At 38.0% G+C, this 12,668-nt stretch overlaps 2 protein-coding genes and 1 long non-coding RNA gene across 12 annotated transcripts in view; 1 reads left to right on the plus strand and 2 right to left on the minus strand.

Moving 5' to 3' along the window:
- Positions 1-12,668, minus strand: part of LOC143020819 (nucleosome assembly protein 1-like 1) — a 93,393-nt gene that overhangs the window by 356 nt on the left and 80,369 nt on the right. For 7 of the 10 annotated variants that reach the window (XM_076177626.1, XM_076177627.1, XM_076177628.1 and 4 more), the window contains one exon: positions 2,423-2,921. Coding sequence is in view for 2 of the 10 variants with exons in the window: in XM_076177619.1 (XP_076033734.1) it covers positions 2,893-2,921 (29 nt within the window). In the remaining 8 variants the exon portion in view is untranslated. Of the gene's footprint in view, positions 58-2,422; positions 2,922-12,668 lie in introns of those variants that run through there. The other 3 variants (XM_076177620.1, XM_076177618.1, XM_076177623.1) reach the window with 1 other exon arrangement.
- LOC143020818 (uncharacterized) lies at positions 1,727-5,838 on the plus strand. Its single transcript, XM_076177615.1, has 2 exons — positions 1,727-1,973; positions 3,743-5,838. The coding sequence occupies exons 1-2, from the start codon at positions 1,862-1,864 to the stop codon at positions 5,662-5,664; spliced, it is 2,034 nt and encodes a 677-aa protein (XP_076033730.1). The 5' UTR covers positions 1,727-1,861; the 3' UTR covers positions 5,665-5,838.
- On the minus strand, positions 12,250-12,458 carry LOC143020606 (uncharacterized). The gene is made up of 2 exons (XR_012965909.1): positions 12,387-12,458; positions 12,250-12,356 (listed from the first exon to the last, which is right to left on the minus strand). It is a non-coding gene; the product is annotated as an uncharacterized LOC143020606 (long non-coding RNA).

Consider the following 12,668-nt stretch of genomic DNA (forward strand, 5'->3'; position numbering starts at 1 on the left):
CTAATCTTGATTTATCCATTCCTACGCTGCCGATGACGATGCACTAACAGGAATTCACTGAAAGAAAGAAGAAAAATTACTTGACAATAATTCAGGTCGTGAAAGAGAGTAGATGAAATATAAGCTTGACATAGGAACAACAAATAAATAGATGAATAAATGAATAGATAAATGATTGAAAACGAGTAAATAAAAAAAATATATAAAACGAAGGACGTCTAAAAGGATGACAAGAATTTTTTTCCATAAAGACAAGTTAACTTTTGGAATAGAGTCAGTTACCGGTCGTTGAAATAGCCCAAATTAATCACACAAATTCAAAACAAGGTATATTAGTTTAATATAATAATGATTGGGGAAAGAGCTAAGATCTTTCGAGTGTTGCTATTTTTAGTATATTATAATTAGGTAAATACGATTAGTTAACTATAGAGTATCAAAATGAGATATATAACATATTAATATATAAAAAATATCTTGCTATGAATATTCAAAACATTATTCTCCAAATTATTGCATTATGATTGTACTTAAGATCTACACATACACGTTCGCATGTTCTGTAGTCGTGTTCATGTATGCATGAAATACATCAAATTTAATAACTTACTCGGTCGTTCTTATAACATAATTATTTTGTGACACCATATGTATGCCAGCTGTTATGAAATTAAGTTAATATGTCTGCAAACATAAGAAAACGAAATTATCTAAAAATATTCTCCACGAGTATTAACACATTTGCATATACACATACATAGTAATCAAGAAATTATTCACATATCAAAACAAACTTGCTTTAAAACGGACATTAATACACAAAAACATCGTACTATTAATTGAACAATTGCACTATGGTTAAATTTGTCCACGTAGACACAACCAAGCCTGCTCCAGCCTAATTCAATCAAGTGGAATAGTCTATTTAGTAGCTCGTTCCCGCCTTTTTCAAGTCGTTTCAAACCATGTCGCGCCAAAAGAATTACGTTACCACCTTGACATATAACTACTATTTTTCTTGTTTATTTTGAGGTTTAACAGTGTTCGTGGATTCACTCAAATTAAGATATAAGTATTTAAATAGAATTTAAAAGTATATCTATGGACTAGAATTAAGAACATTTATATTTTATAAAATATAGTTGAACTCGCTAAATAGCAACTTTCGAGTGGGTGAACTAAAGAACGTTGGACAGCTAAAGCACTGTAACATGATAATTTCGTTTTATATTGTCAGGGATTTGTACAATTAAGAGCCAGTAATTTCCCTGAATTAAATTTTCATCGAGATCTCTTCAGAGTAAAAGTTGTCCCTGAATTCCATAAGATAAAAATAAGAAATATATGAATAAGGAATTGCTGAACGACAACATATCAAATATGTTCAGCCTGTGCGTTTATCATGGAGGATGTGTATAGGGAAGGACAGGGAGTGGGTAGGGAGGGAAGGGACGTGATCTATACAGATGTACCGAGAAAGGATCCTGGTCCTAGTCCTTTGTCCAACAAGCGAGGAGGCGAAAAGGATCTATATTATGCCCAGGGTGGAGGAATAGACCATACGGGAAGGGAGGAGGGTAGGGAGTTTTCGCAGTGTTGCCACTGCGATCCATGCCAGTTCCCACAAATGAGTGAGTTTTTCCCATAAAATTCCCACAAGGAAATCTGAATTTCCACAATTTTCCCACAAAAAGAAGGAATTATTATCTATACAAATAACTTCATTGCAACATGTAATTTTTCAAATTCTACATATTATTCTTCAAATTTCTCCCACTACTTTGTGGAAAATTCCCACAAAAATGGCATCGTCACGGTTTGGGTAAATCGGCTGTGTCAGTTACCGGCCACTAGGACAACAATGGACTTGTGTAAGGATGCCTCACACCTTGATTTGGGTTTTTATGCCTATAGAGATAAGAAATACACGCAACGATATCGTTCTGCATGGGAGAGTGATCAGAGATTTAAAGGTAAGAATATGAGAGTTCTTGTGGGGACTTTTATAGTAATCATATATTGCAAAGTGACAAATTCGTAACTGATTTGAGTCTCCATTTTCTACAACCAAGTGTATGTTGGTTATCTCAATAACTTCCCGTCAACTTAAGTCGTTGGCTCAATGCTGTCATACGACTGACGGTAAACTAAAAAACCAAACGCTAAAACCAGTATGTGTTGAGTAAATATTTCATCTATAATACATCTTATGTATTCACTTTTTTCTTCAGTCCGGTTTTGCACTGCCTGATGGTTAAAAACGTCTAGATCCTTAGTGTTTTATTTTGACTGTGTTATGATTATCATTGTTCAAACAGGAAAGTCACTAGAGGAAAAATTTACTAGTAATATATATATATATATATATATATATATATATATATATATATATATGACGTAAGCGGAGTAGGAAACACAGGAGTCTTAGTCTTGAGTTTATTCCTGACTAGTTTCGCAGGTATGCTTTTTCAAAGGAATGGTGTACAAACAGGCTGTGGGCATTTTATACATGGGGGTGGACCTCACTATCTCCCCGTGTTTCTATAGTTGGTGACAAGTGTGAACATTACATATTTATTGTGGCTAATGTAATAATAATAAAGTTTAACAAGTAAATATGATAACACTAATAATAACAATGAAAATAGTAATTGTAACAATGATAATATACATACATATACCAAGGCTTTTTTCCCCATACAAGGGAGGTAGCCAAAAAGGAAAAGGCAAAAAAATCATTCCCACCCATTCCATCCCTGAATACACTCCACGCACACCCACCCTCCCTCTTAGCACCTCCCATTGGTGGGGGAAAAGAATACTGCCACCAAGTAATTCCACTTGGATCGTAAGAGGCGAGAAGAAAGTGACGGGGATTGGGACTAGGCATCCTTATACTTGTAGCCCCACAGGGGACATTCCTAAAAAAGAAAAAGAAAAAATGAAAATGTAAATATTAATAATGATGATAACAACAATGATGATGTAAATGAATATTAAATATTTAATAATAATGATAATGAAAATTTAAATATTAAAAATAACCATGATAATGACAATAGTAATAATGATAATAATAATAATAGAAATAATAATGTTGAAAATAAATATTATTATTACTATTGTCATTATCATTGTTATTTTTAATATCTAAATTTTCATTATCATTATTATTTAATATTTAATTTTCATTATTTAAATTTTCATTTTTATTATTGTTATCATTATTGTTACAATTACTATTAATATTTTGTTATTATTAGTGTTGTCATCATATTTACTTGTTAAACTTATTCATTATTATTACATTAGCCACAATGAATATGTAATGTTCACACTTGTCACCAACTATGGAAACACGGGGAGGTAGTGAGGTCCACCCCATGCATAAAATGCCCACAGCCTGTTTGTACACCATTCCTTTGATAAATCACGCCTGCGAAACTAGTCAGGAATAAACTCAAGACTAAGACTCCTGTGTTTCCTACTCCGCTTACGTCAACCTGTCAGAATGTCTGAACATATATATAAATATATATTATATATATATATATATATATATATATATATATATATATATATAGCATCTTGTGTTTATACAATATAATGCAGTATATCTTACACAGGCCAATTAAAAAGAGAATTTACCATTTTTAACGCACATAGTACATAAGTAGCATTTTTGATATTGCTGTCGCTATTGAGTATTTACAAGGTATGTGATTTTTTCTTCTTATTTTAGGTTGGTTACAACCTTATCCAGGAGATAGGACGAGGGCCAGGTGTAAGATTTGTGGAGCTGGCTTCCAGGCCCATTTGAAGTCCATTATTGGTCATTCTTCGGGGAAGAAGCATTTGGAAAATATGAAATCATCAGCAAGCAAGATACAGGCGACAGTTGACACGATCTTCCAACCTTTAGAAAACTACCCTACAAAAATAGCAGAACTAAAATTGGCAGTTTATGTTACAGAACACGCGTCTGATCAATCTGTTGATAATTTAAGCGAAGTGATATCACAGCTTGACAACAAATCCGAAGTTCTTCAGAAAATTAATCTTCATCGATCAAAATGCTCTAGGCTACAGAAGTATGTGATAGCGCCATCTTTCTCGAAGACATTAAGAAATGATATTTCAGATCATTTTAGTTTGTTTGCAGACGAAATCACAAACGAGGGGAATTTATCATGTTTAGCATTAACTATTCGTTATTTCAGTGAGTCAAAGAAGAGAATGGTTGATACTTTTTACCGATTAGTACCTCTACGGGATTCAAAAGCGGGCGACATTTATGTAACGGTCAAAAACTGTTTGATGGAAGATGGATTAGATGTTAATAAATTGATGGGTATAGGCACAGATGGGGCAAATTTAATGGTAATTCACCATCATTCACTCGTAACATTATTAAAGAATGACAACCCTGAAATAATTCTTATTAGATGTGTGTGTCACTCACTGCATCTGTCCGCAAGTAAGGCATGTGAAAACCTTCCCACTGTTCTTGAATTTTTAGTTAAAGAAACTCACACTTGGTTCTCTAAAAGCCCAAAAAGGATAAACAAATATACAAATTTATATAAAGTTCTTGAGGATCGTGTACCCAAGAAAGTGGATGGGTTAGCTAGCGTACGTTGGTTGTCCCGTTTGGATGCAATCGGTGTTATCCTTGATCAATGGGACTCGTTAAAACGACATTTTGAAATTTGCCAAACAAGTGAACGTTGCTATATAACAGAACAGCTATCCCAAGCATACAAAGATCCTCGTAATAAGTTGTACCTTTTATATCTTCGCAAAGTACTTAAGGAGGTGATGAGAGTGAACAAACTTTTCCAAGGACAAAAAGTTGAGGTAACTATACTTACTGAGGACTTTATCGATATGTATCGTAATATTATGCACATGGTAATAGAATCGTGCCACTTATCAAAATGTGCAAAAGAAAATCTTCCTTATTTAGAATTTCAGAATTATATTTTGCCTTTGAATGAGATCAATTTTGGATACGAATTCAATACATTTGCAGAATCTTGTGGCTCGACTAGTAAGGAGTTGGTTTGCATCAAAGAAAAATGTCGACAGTTTGTACTCGAGTTGATTAATCAAGTGCAGTTGCGTCTGCCAGGTAATGTCGACGCTTTATTTCTTTTACAGAAATTGCATCCTAGTGTGGCAACTTCTCAAAGCAAGGGTTCTATTGCAAATATTGCTTCTAGATACAGATCTGTAGTCAGAGATATTGATGAATTGGAAAATGAATGGGATGTACTCCACCTTGAGCAATGGCCGAAATCCTGTTTGGAAAGTAGTATTGGATTTTGGGCTGAAGTATATGAAAAATTAGATTCTGCGGGTAATCGAAAATTCCCGAATATTTCTGCCTTTGCTTTGGCATTATTGTCTCTGCCCTTCTCGAATGCAAATGTGGAAAGGATATTTTCGGACATTATGAACATCGTGCATTCGAAAGTAAGGAATGGATTTAGTGTACGATCTGCTGAGGCTGTTTTGCAAATAAGGTATGGTCTGTCTCTCCAGGGTGTTACTTGTGTTGACTTTATTCCCCCCGAAGACATGATAAGGAATTTCCTTGCTAAGGCTGAAGAAGAAACACAAGATAATAAAGACATTGTTTCTTTGGAAGTAGGCATACATTGAAATTGTATTTTGAATTAAAACAAACTTTTTTTTCATAATTTCAATGCATTTTAAGAGGAAACCATTTATACCGCAATACATTCTTTTTCTTCCGAGCTATCTTTCATGCAAATGTAAACCAAGTTATTGTTACCATTATTTTTGTGTAGAATTTGAATTATATGTTGCAATGAACTTGTGTATATAATAATTCCTTTTTGTGGGAACTGTCATAGATCAGTGGCAACATCTAAAGGGACTTATTACACTACCGTAAGGGTTTTTACACGGTCGAACGCGGTTCGACAGACACGTGTTTAAATTGATGTGTGAACGGGGTATTTGGTTGTCGAACAACCCCCCTCTATGAGAACACGTACTGATACCTTCTCTCACGTCTTGTCGAGCACGGAGTATGATGCATGTTATGTATATGATGTGCCTCTCGGGGGGGGGGGGTGTTATTCCTATTACGCCCAATTGCGTTTTGCCAAATTTACATTTCGCCACATGCCAATATTACATTTCGTCAAATCCACATTCCAGCAAGTTGTGTTTTTGCCAAATGGGTTTCGTCAAGTTACCATTAAATCAAGTTTTTTGCCAAATTGTTTTATCAAAAATTTTATTTTACCACAATTTCGCTTGGTTTCGTTTTTTGCCAGATTCACTTTTTGACTCACGTTTTGCCAAACGCCCTAGCCTAACGTAATATAACGCAACCCATCCATCTAAAAGTTGAATTTGGAGAAATATTGATCAAAATGAGTTTGGCAAAACTTAATTTGGCCACCGGAGGTCGTATACACACTGGTGAGGTGTAGTATTCTGTATTTATTTACCTATATATTCAGTCTCTGTATCGGCGTTCATTATAAACTTTGAACATGACCATCCACAAGTAATACAACGCGAAGAGTCTACGCTGAGTAGCTGCGGCCGAAGCCGTCGTCTTAATCCTATGATGCTCTTTGCGGACAGGTAACAGTGCGAGATTCGAACCCAGAACTAAGTGCATGCGAGAGCAGCACGTTTCTGATTACGCTATCACCAAGGACACGGTTGAAATATGACCCCACTAGACAGCCAAGGGGAGGAGGGCGAGTAGTTGTAGTAGTATATAGTAAGATTATTGATAGTAAATGACATCATTAGCTTTCATTATTATTATCATCATCATTACTATTATTATTAGTATTATAAGGGATGCAGAATAGAAGAATTTCGAGAAGTATGGTAGGGGTTACAAGGATGGATAGAGTGAGAAAGGAGAAGAGGTTGATCAAGAAACGTTGAGAAGATTTGAAGAAAAGGGAAAGAATGAGTGAAGAAAGACTTGCTAAAAGAATGTGGAAGGTGAAGTGAACCTGAGTGGAAGACCGACAACGATTTGGATGGATGGGACCCTGGATACAAGGGGAATGGCTGTCGAGCTGAGAGGTGAGTGGGTGTGAATGGATGATGGATTGACGTAGTTTGAGGAGTTCTATTTCTGTCTGATCTGTAATTTCTCGAGTGGATGATGGGGCAGGAGGGGAGGAGGAGGGTCGTTCTTATGACGGTTTTCCTCAATAATCGTCCTCAAACCCACGGTCAAGGCTGTAGTCCCGTCGTCACACTTCCTTCAAGCTTAAATTCAAGGTCCACTTAGATGTCATCCTTTCTCGTTCACTCCAATCCAAGGTCAACCTTGGGGATTTCTTTTGAAGATATAAACCCTTCAGGACTCAAACCGAGGTTTATTATTGAGATCGGTGTGATTCAAAAGATCAAAATCTTCACTGGGCTATGTAACCTGTACGATGATTAGTACTTGCTCTGAAATGCACATTTTGCTATGAAATGCCGTTTCACCCGCTTGCAACAAAGACGAAAATACTTTAATTTGGTTTGATATTTTTTGGTAAAACTGTACAATCTTGTACATGTAAAACATATGCATTAGAATTAGGGTGACAAAAAAAGTGCAAATACTTTCCTCTGCCAACTCACCATGACAGCATGTAGCAGACAATAAGAGACTTTTATGTTTTGCTAACGTCCAACAAAATTTTCCGCCGTCTTTTAGAGTATCTGATTTACTCAGAAATATGTACTAATACATTTAACAATAATTTTGTACAAAGGGATTCGTTGACACAAATGCATACAAATTTCAAAGAAAATGGACCCATTTTCTATGAATCCTTCCTCCCTCATATCCCCACCATGTTTCTGCCTCGCACTTCCTCTCTTTTTACATCTCGATAATTATCTCCCCAGCTCCCACATCCCTTGGCAAAACAAGGACACAAGTTCTGGATTAAATAAAGTTCCCTGAGCGTAACCACAATAAGTTACCAATGCATAAGATATAATAATATATAACTACTTGCGTTTGTTTATTTTTTCCTGCATCAGACCTCGTTATGGACCTTTAGGTCTCCTGTATGCATGTTTTACCATTATGTACCATCCAATACTCCTCTCTCTCAACGATTATTTATCTCATACCTCTTACTCTTACATCAAGCCATTAAATTCAAAAAACGTCATTAAAACGGAGAAATATAATTAATACATAGTAGTCCTCAAATGTAGTTAGTTTTGGTTAATTTCTATTGATGCTGAAGCGTTTGGATCAGGGAAGTCTACCAAGTGATTGACCACCAATGCCTTGGACTACGTGTTGGACTCGTGACCGACAGCTCTTAACCATCCCGAAGAAGAGCCACCAAAGGTATATCTGCTGGACAATCAAATATATTCTTATCTTCCTATTGATAAGGGACGATAAATTCAGTGTGGAATGTCTGCGCTACAGACTAATCAAAACGACCTTGGGACTTCAGCCTCTGTTTATTGGCCACTGTTGTCGAGAGAGAGAGAGAACGCAAGCAGTGATACTCGTCAAAGACACTGCCCCCAGTACAGTGCCTTCGAGCGATGCTTGGCCATAAGCAGTCTCTGATCAGTATGCGCAGTGCATCACTGCCATGTGTCCGTTATGCCCATCTCGCACGGAATAATGATCGATTTATATCACTTACGCCCCTCTTGCATGGAAACGAGAAAGAGAATGGGAAATAGGGGAGGAGAGAAGGACAATGAATGAAGGATCAAAACAAAAATAAACAAGAAAGGAGAGAGGGAAATGAATTAGGAAACAACAAAAACAATAACAAAAAACGGGGAAGGGGGAGAAGGGAAGAGGAAAGAAAATGTAAATAAGGAAGAGGAGGAGAAAGGGGGAGAAGAGAAGGAAATGAATTAGGAAGAGGAGAAAGGGGGAGAAGTAAATGATTGGAGAGAGGGAAAGGTAAGAAGGAAAATAATTAGGAAATGAAACATAAATATAGAGGATGGGAGAAATGAGACAAAGGGAGAAGGAAATGGATTAGGTAAGAAGCAAAACGAAAATAAAGAGGAGGAGAAAGGAAAAGTGGAGGAGGAAGAGGAAAGGAAAATAATTAGGACACAAATTCAAACAAAGAACAGAGGGAAGAGGGGAAGAGAGAAGGTAAGGAATTATGAAACAAAAGAGAGAGAGAAGGGGAAAGAAGGAAAATAGGCAGAGGAGAGTGAAACAAAGAGAAATAGGTAGAAATGGAGAGAGAGGGATGGGAAAGAACAAGAAGAAGAGATGGGAGAGAGAGAAAAGAGGGAGAGAGAGGAAGAGAGTGAAAGAGGGAGAGAGTGAAAGAGGGAAAGAGGAAGAGAGTGAAAGAGAGAGAGGAAGAGTGAAAGAGAGAGAGGAAGAGAGTGAAAGAAGGAGAGGGAAAGAGGAAGAGAGTGAGAGAGGAAGAGAGTGAAAGAGAGAGGATTGATTGATTTACGAGTTTTTGGCCGACGGCCAGGCACTGGGAAAGAGAGAGGAAGAGAGTGAAAGCGGGAGAGAGAGGGTCAGGCCCCTTCTTCACGTGACCTTACGTGACCTTGCACAACACTCAATACCCGGTCGCCCTTGAATCTGCCTCTCTTGAAAGCAATCCGCGGCCCCTAAGACCCCGGCAACGGTCACTCTTATCATAACAACCCCGTATGGAGGTAATATATCAATTACTAGCCACCCTTATGGATCAGAGGCGCGAAGCAATCATTCATGTCTAGAGAATCATCTTAAAAAAAAATAATAATAATAATTAAATTAAATAAAATGCTAATACCATTCTTTGAATATCACTACCTGTATACCATCTCTATGTGGTATTTTTGTGGTATGTGTGGTATTGGTATGATATTTTTCCTCCCATGGGTAGAAACGCTGGTTACTCCCGACGAAATACAGAATCCCGTAACTCTCAAAGCAAAAATAAACAAAAAATTAAATAAAGGTAAATAAACAGATCTATATATAAATAATCCCATCAAAATACAAAACGATAACCTTATCTCTCAAACCAAAATGAATAGGTGAACAAAATATGTTTATTAATAAATAATCGAAATAATAAATGAAATAGATAAATATATGAATAAAATAAAATAAACAAATTGAAATAAATAAACAAGTACATAAACAAGCCCCTATCCACTATGTTCTTCGAAAGAAAACAATTCCCTTAAACTATTCCCCTAAACTATTTCCCTAAACCCCTTGGTTCAGCAATGTACACTCTAATCCCCTTTTAAGGGTTAAAGGGGGCAAGTCAGAGCCTTATGGGAGTAAAGGAACATACATTGAATCGTCATGCATGGGCACACGGAGACGGCATTCTTATCCCCCCCGTGTGTTATGGGATGTAGGATCTGAGCTGTCTGGTCCATCTGCTCAAGTCCCACTCAGTCCTCCGGGGAGGAACGTCCCAAGGTCCTCCATCTTCTCATGGGCACCTAGAGAGATCACCGTGGGAATATTCCCCAGGACCACGAATGCCCTCTGTGCCCCCGAGGTCCTCCTGCGAGGCTGGGACGCCCTTGGGGTTGGAACGGCGCCCCGAAGACGGAGTACCAAGATAGCTTCCGTGCCTACCCCAGTAGGATCCTCAGAAGGATTTGGACCGAGAACCTGAAGGCGCGACGGGAGAATAAGCGAAGGACACTAGAATCCTTCGGGATGACCCAGCCTGTACCTCCTCCTCCTCGAGGGGCGTGGAGATCGGAGAACAACACGCGTCTTCGTCAGGTAGGTCCTCCGAGAAACGCGATCACGCAGACTTCGGAGAAGTGCGTAGGAGGCGGGTGGCAGGATGAGGAGGTCGGTGAGGTGAGGAATGAGGCTGTACAGACATCGAGGGATCAAAGGGTCGACGTCCCTCGACAGCAGGACCACGATTTCTGTCCCCTTTGCTAGTGTTGAGTCTTCCATTTTCGTTGCGAACTTCTAAAGTTCCTTCGCGGGTTCCTTGTCGTCTCTACTGTCTAAGAACCGTCTATTCGCGACCCATCTACAGCCAGCCTTGGTATTATGTCCATTAATGTTAATTGATCATTAATTGATAATTAGCCAATTACGTTGTCCAATTAGAGTGTGGTTATCGAGTTTCAACAACAGAAGCCAGATGTCGCGTCAGTTGAGAGCAGTTTTATTTTTCAAAATATTCGGTTTGATTTTTTCCATTTTATTCAGACCGTTTAAAACGGTTGTAACAGACATCTAACATTATTCAAATTTCATTCAGGTCGTTTATAACGGTTCTAACCGACATCTAATAAGGTTTTTGATAGTTTACAAATGTCGACTACTAGCATTTTAGCTAGAAGACTTCTAAATTGATGAATGAATAGAAAGGTAACGATTTTCTCCGGTTCTTGCTGATATTCACAATAAAGTCATAATTGAACAAATACCTTGTATATTCTTTGTAGACTTTTAAATGAATAAGTTCAATAATTCAATATTTAAATGAAAAAATCAACAAATTCTTCACAATTTTTGCAAATGGATTCCTAAGCTAAAAAAGAAAATATTCAACGAATTCTTTACACTCTTGCTAGTAAACTTCTAATTAAAAAAAAATAAGATACAATAAAATAAAGATCAAATAGATGAATTTGCAAGCAAAACAAGTAAATGAAACTTGGTCCTCAGAAAACGTCAATACGCAGTTTGCAAACATCTTAGAAACCGTAAGACGCCGATTTCCGAGAATGGGCGTTCAATATACGCTCTCCCTCACGATCCGGCACTAAGCTGGCACTGTTCAGTGGCACTCACGCCTTCGCAGTGCCACGTGGCACCCACAGACCTTTGGCTGATTCTTTTTTTGTATGTGAGATAAATATTGACCACCTGCTTTCACGTTTGTGTGTGTGTGTGTGTGTGTGTGTGTGTGAGAGAGAGAGAGAGAGAGAAATACTGATCACCCGCTTTCACGAGATTGTGGATTTTTTTTTTTTTCAGAATAGGTGATCGTGAGTAGAGATTGACCACCCGCTTTCACGGAACTGTTCACACATGAACTCAGGATGCGGTTTCCGCGTGATGCCACTGTTACTCTGTAGGTACACCAGTTCTCCAACTAGAATTTGAGCGTTGAAACTACCGGTTGTTCTAAGTAAAGGTCAGACAACTTTATAGATGGGGATGGCAGGTCGGTAATGGACATGGAACTGCCTAGTGTAGGCCTTAGGGTCTCTTATAGTCTCCTCCATTCTTATGTTCTTAACTAGAAAAGTAGCTGTAGGTTCTTTTGTCTTCTGGTAGTTAGCGTTCGCAAAGGCATTCCTGACCTGTCAGTCCTGACAGGTCACTTGGCCTCCACCGTCAGTCAACGTGTCAGTCACTCGTTGACCTGTCACTTGTCTGTCAGTCACTCGTTGACCTGTCACCTGTCTGTCAGTCAAGTCTAGAGTCGTAGCTCTCGACGAATTTGTGTGTGTTTTTGTGTGTTTTTTTTTTTTTTGTGTGTGTGTGTGTGTGTGTGTGTGTGTGTGTGTGTGTGTGTGTGTGTGTGTGTGTGTGTGTGTGTGTTTACCTAGTTGTATCTTACCGAAAGGGGAGCTACGCTCGTGGTGTCCAGTCTTTGTATCTCGCGTTTTTGCACACACACTTGTTTCGTCCAATTTGTTTCAGACATCCACCACTCTGTGTGTGTGTGTGTGTG

This window comes from Oratosquilla oratoria, chromosome 40 (assembly GCF_046742065.1).
Source record: "Oratosquilla oratoria isolate Oo_2021 chromosome 40, ASM4674206v1, whole genome shotgun sequence".
Lineage (NCBI taxonomy): Eukaryota > Metazoa > Arthropoda > Malacostraca > Stomatopoda > Squillidae > Oratosquilla > Oratosquilla oratoria.

What these genes read in the sequence shown, in the direction of transcription:
- LOC143020818 (XM_076177615.1), top strand. Translation starts at nt 1,862, where the DNA reads ATGGACTTGTGTAAGGATGCCTCACACCTTGATTTGGGTTTTTATGCC. An exon ending in GAGTGATCAGAGATTTAAAG is followed by an intron (nt 1,974 to 3,742) that starts GTAAGAATATGA and finishes TTCTTATTTTAG; the next exon opens with GTTGGTTACAACCTTATCCA.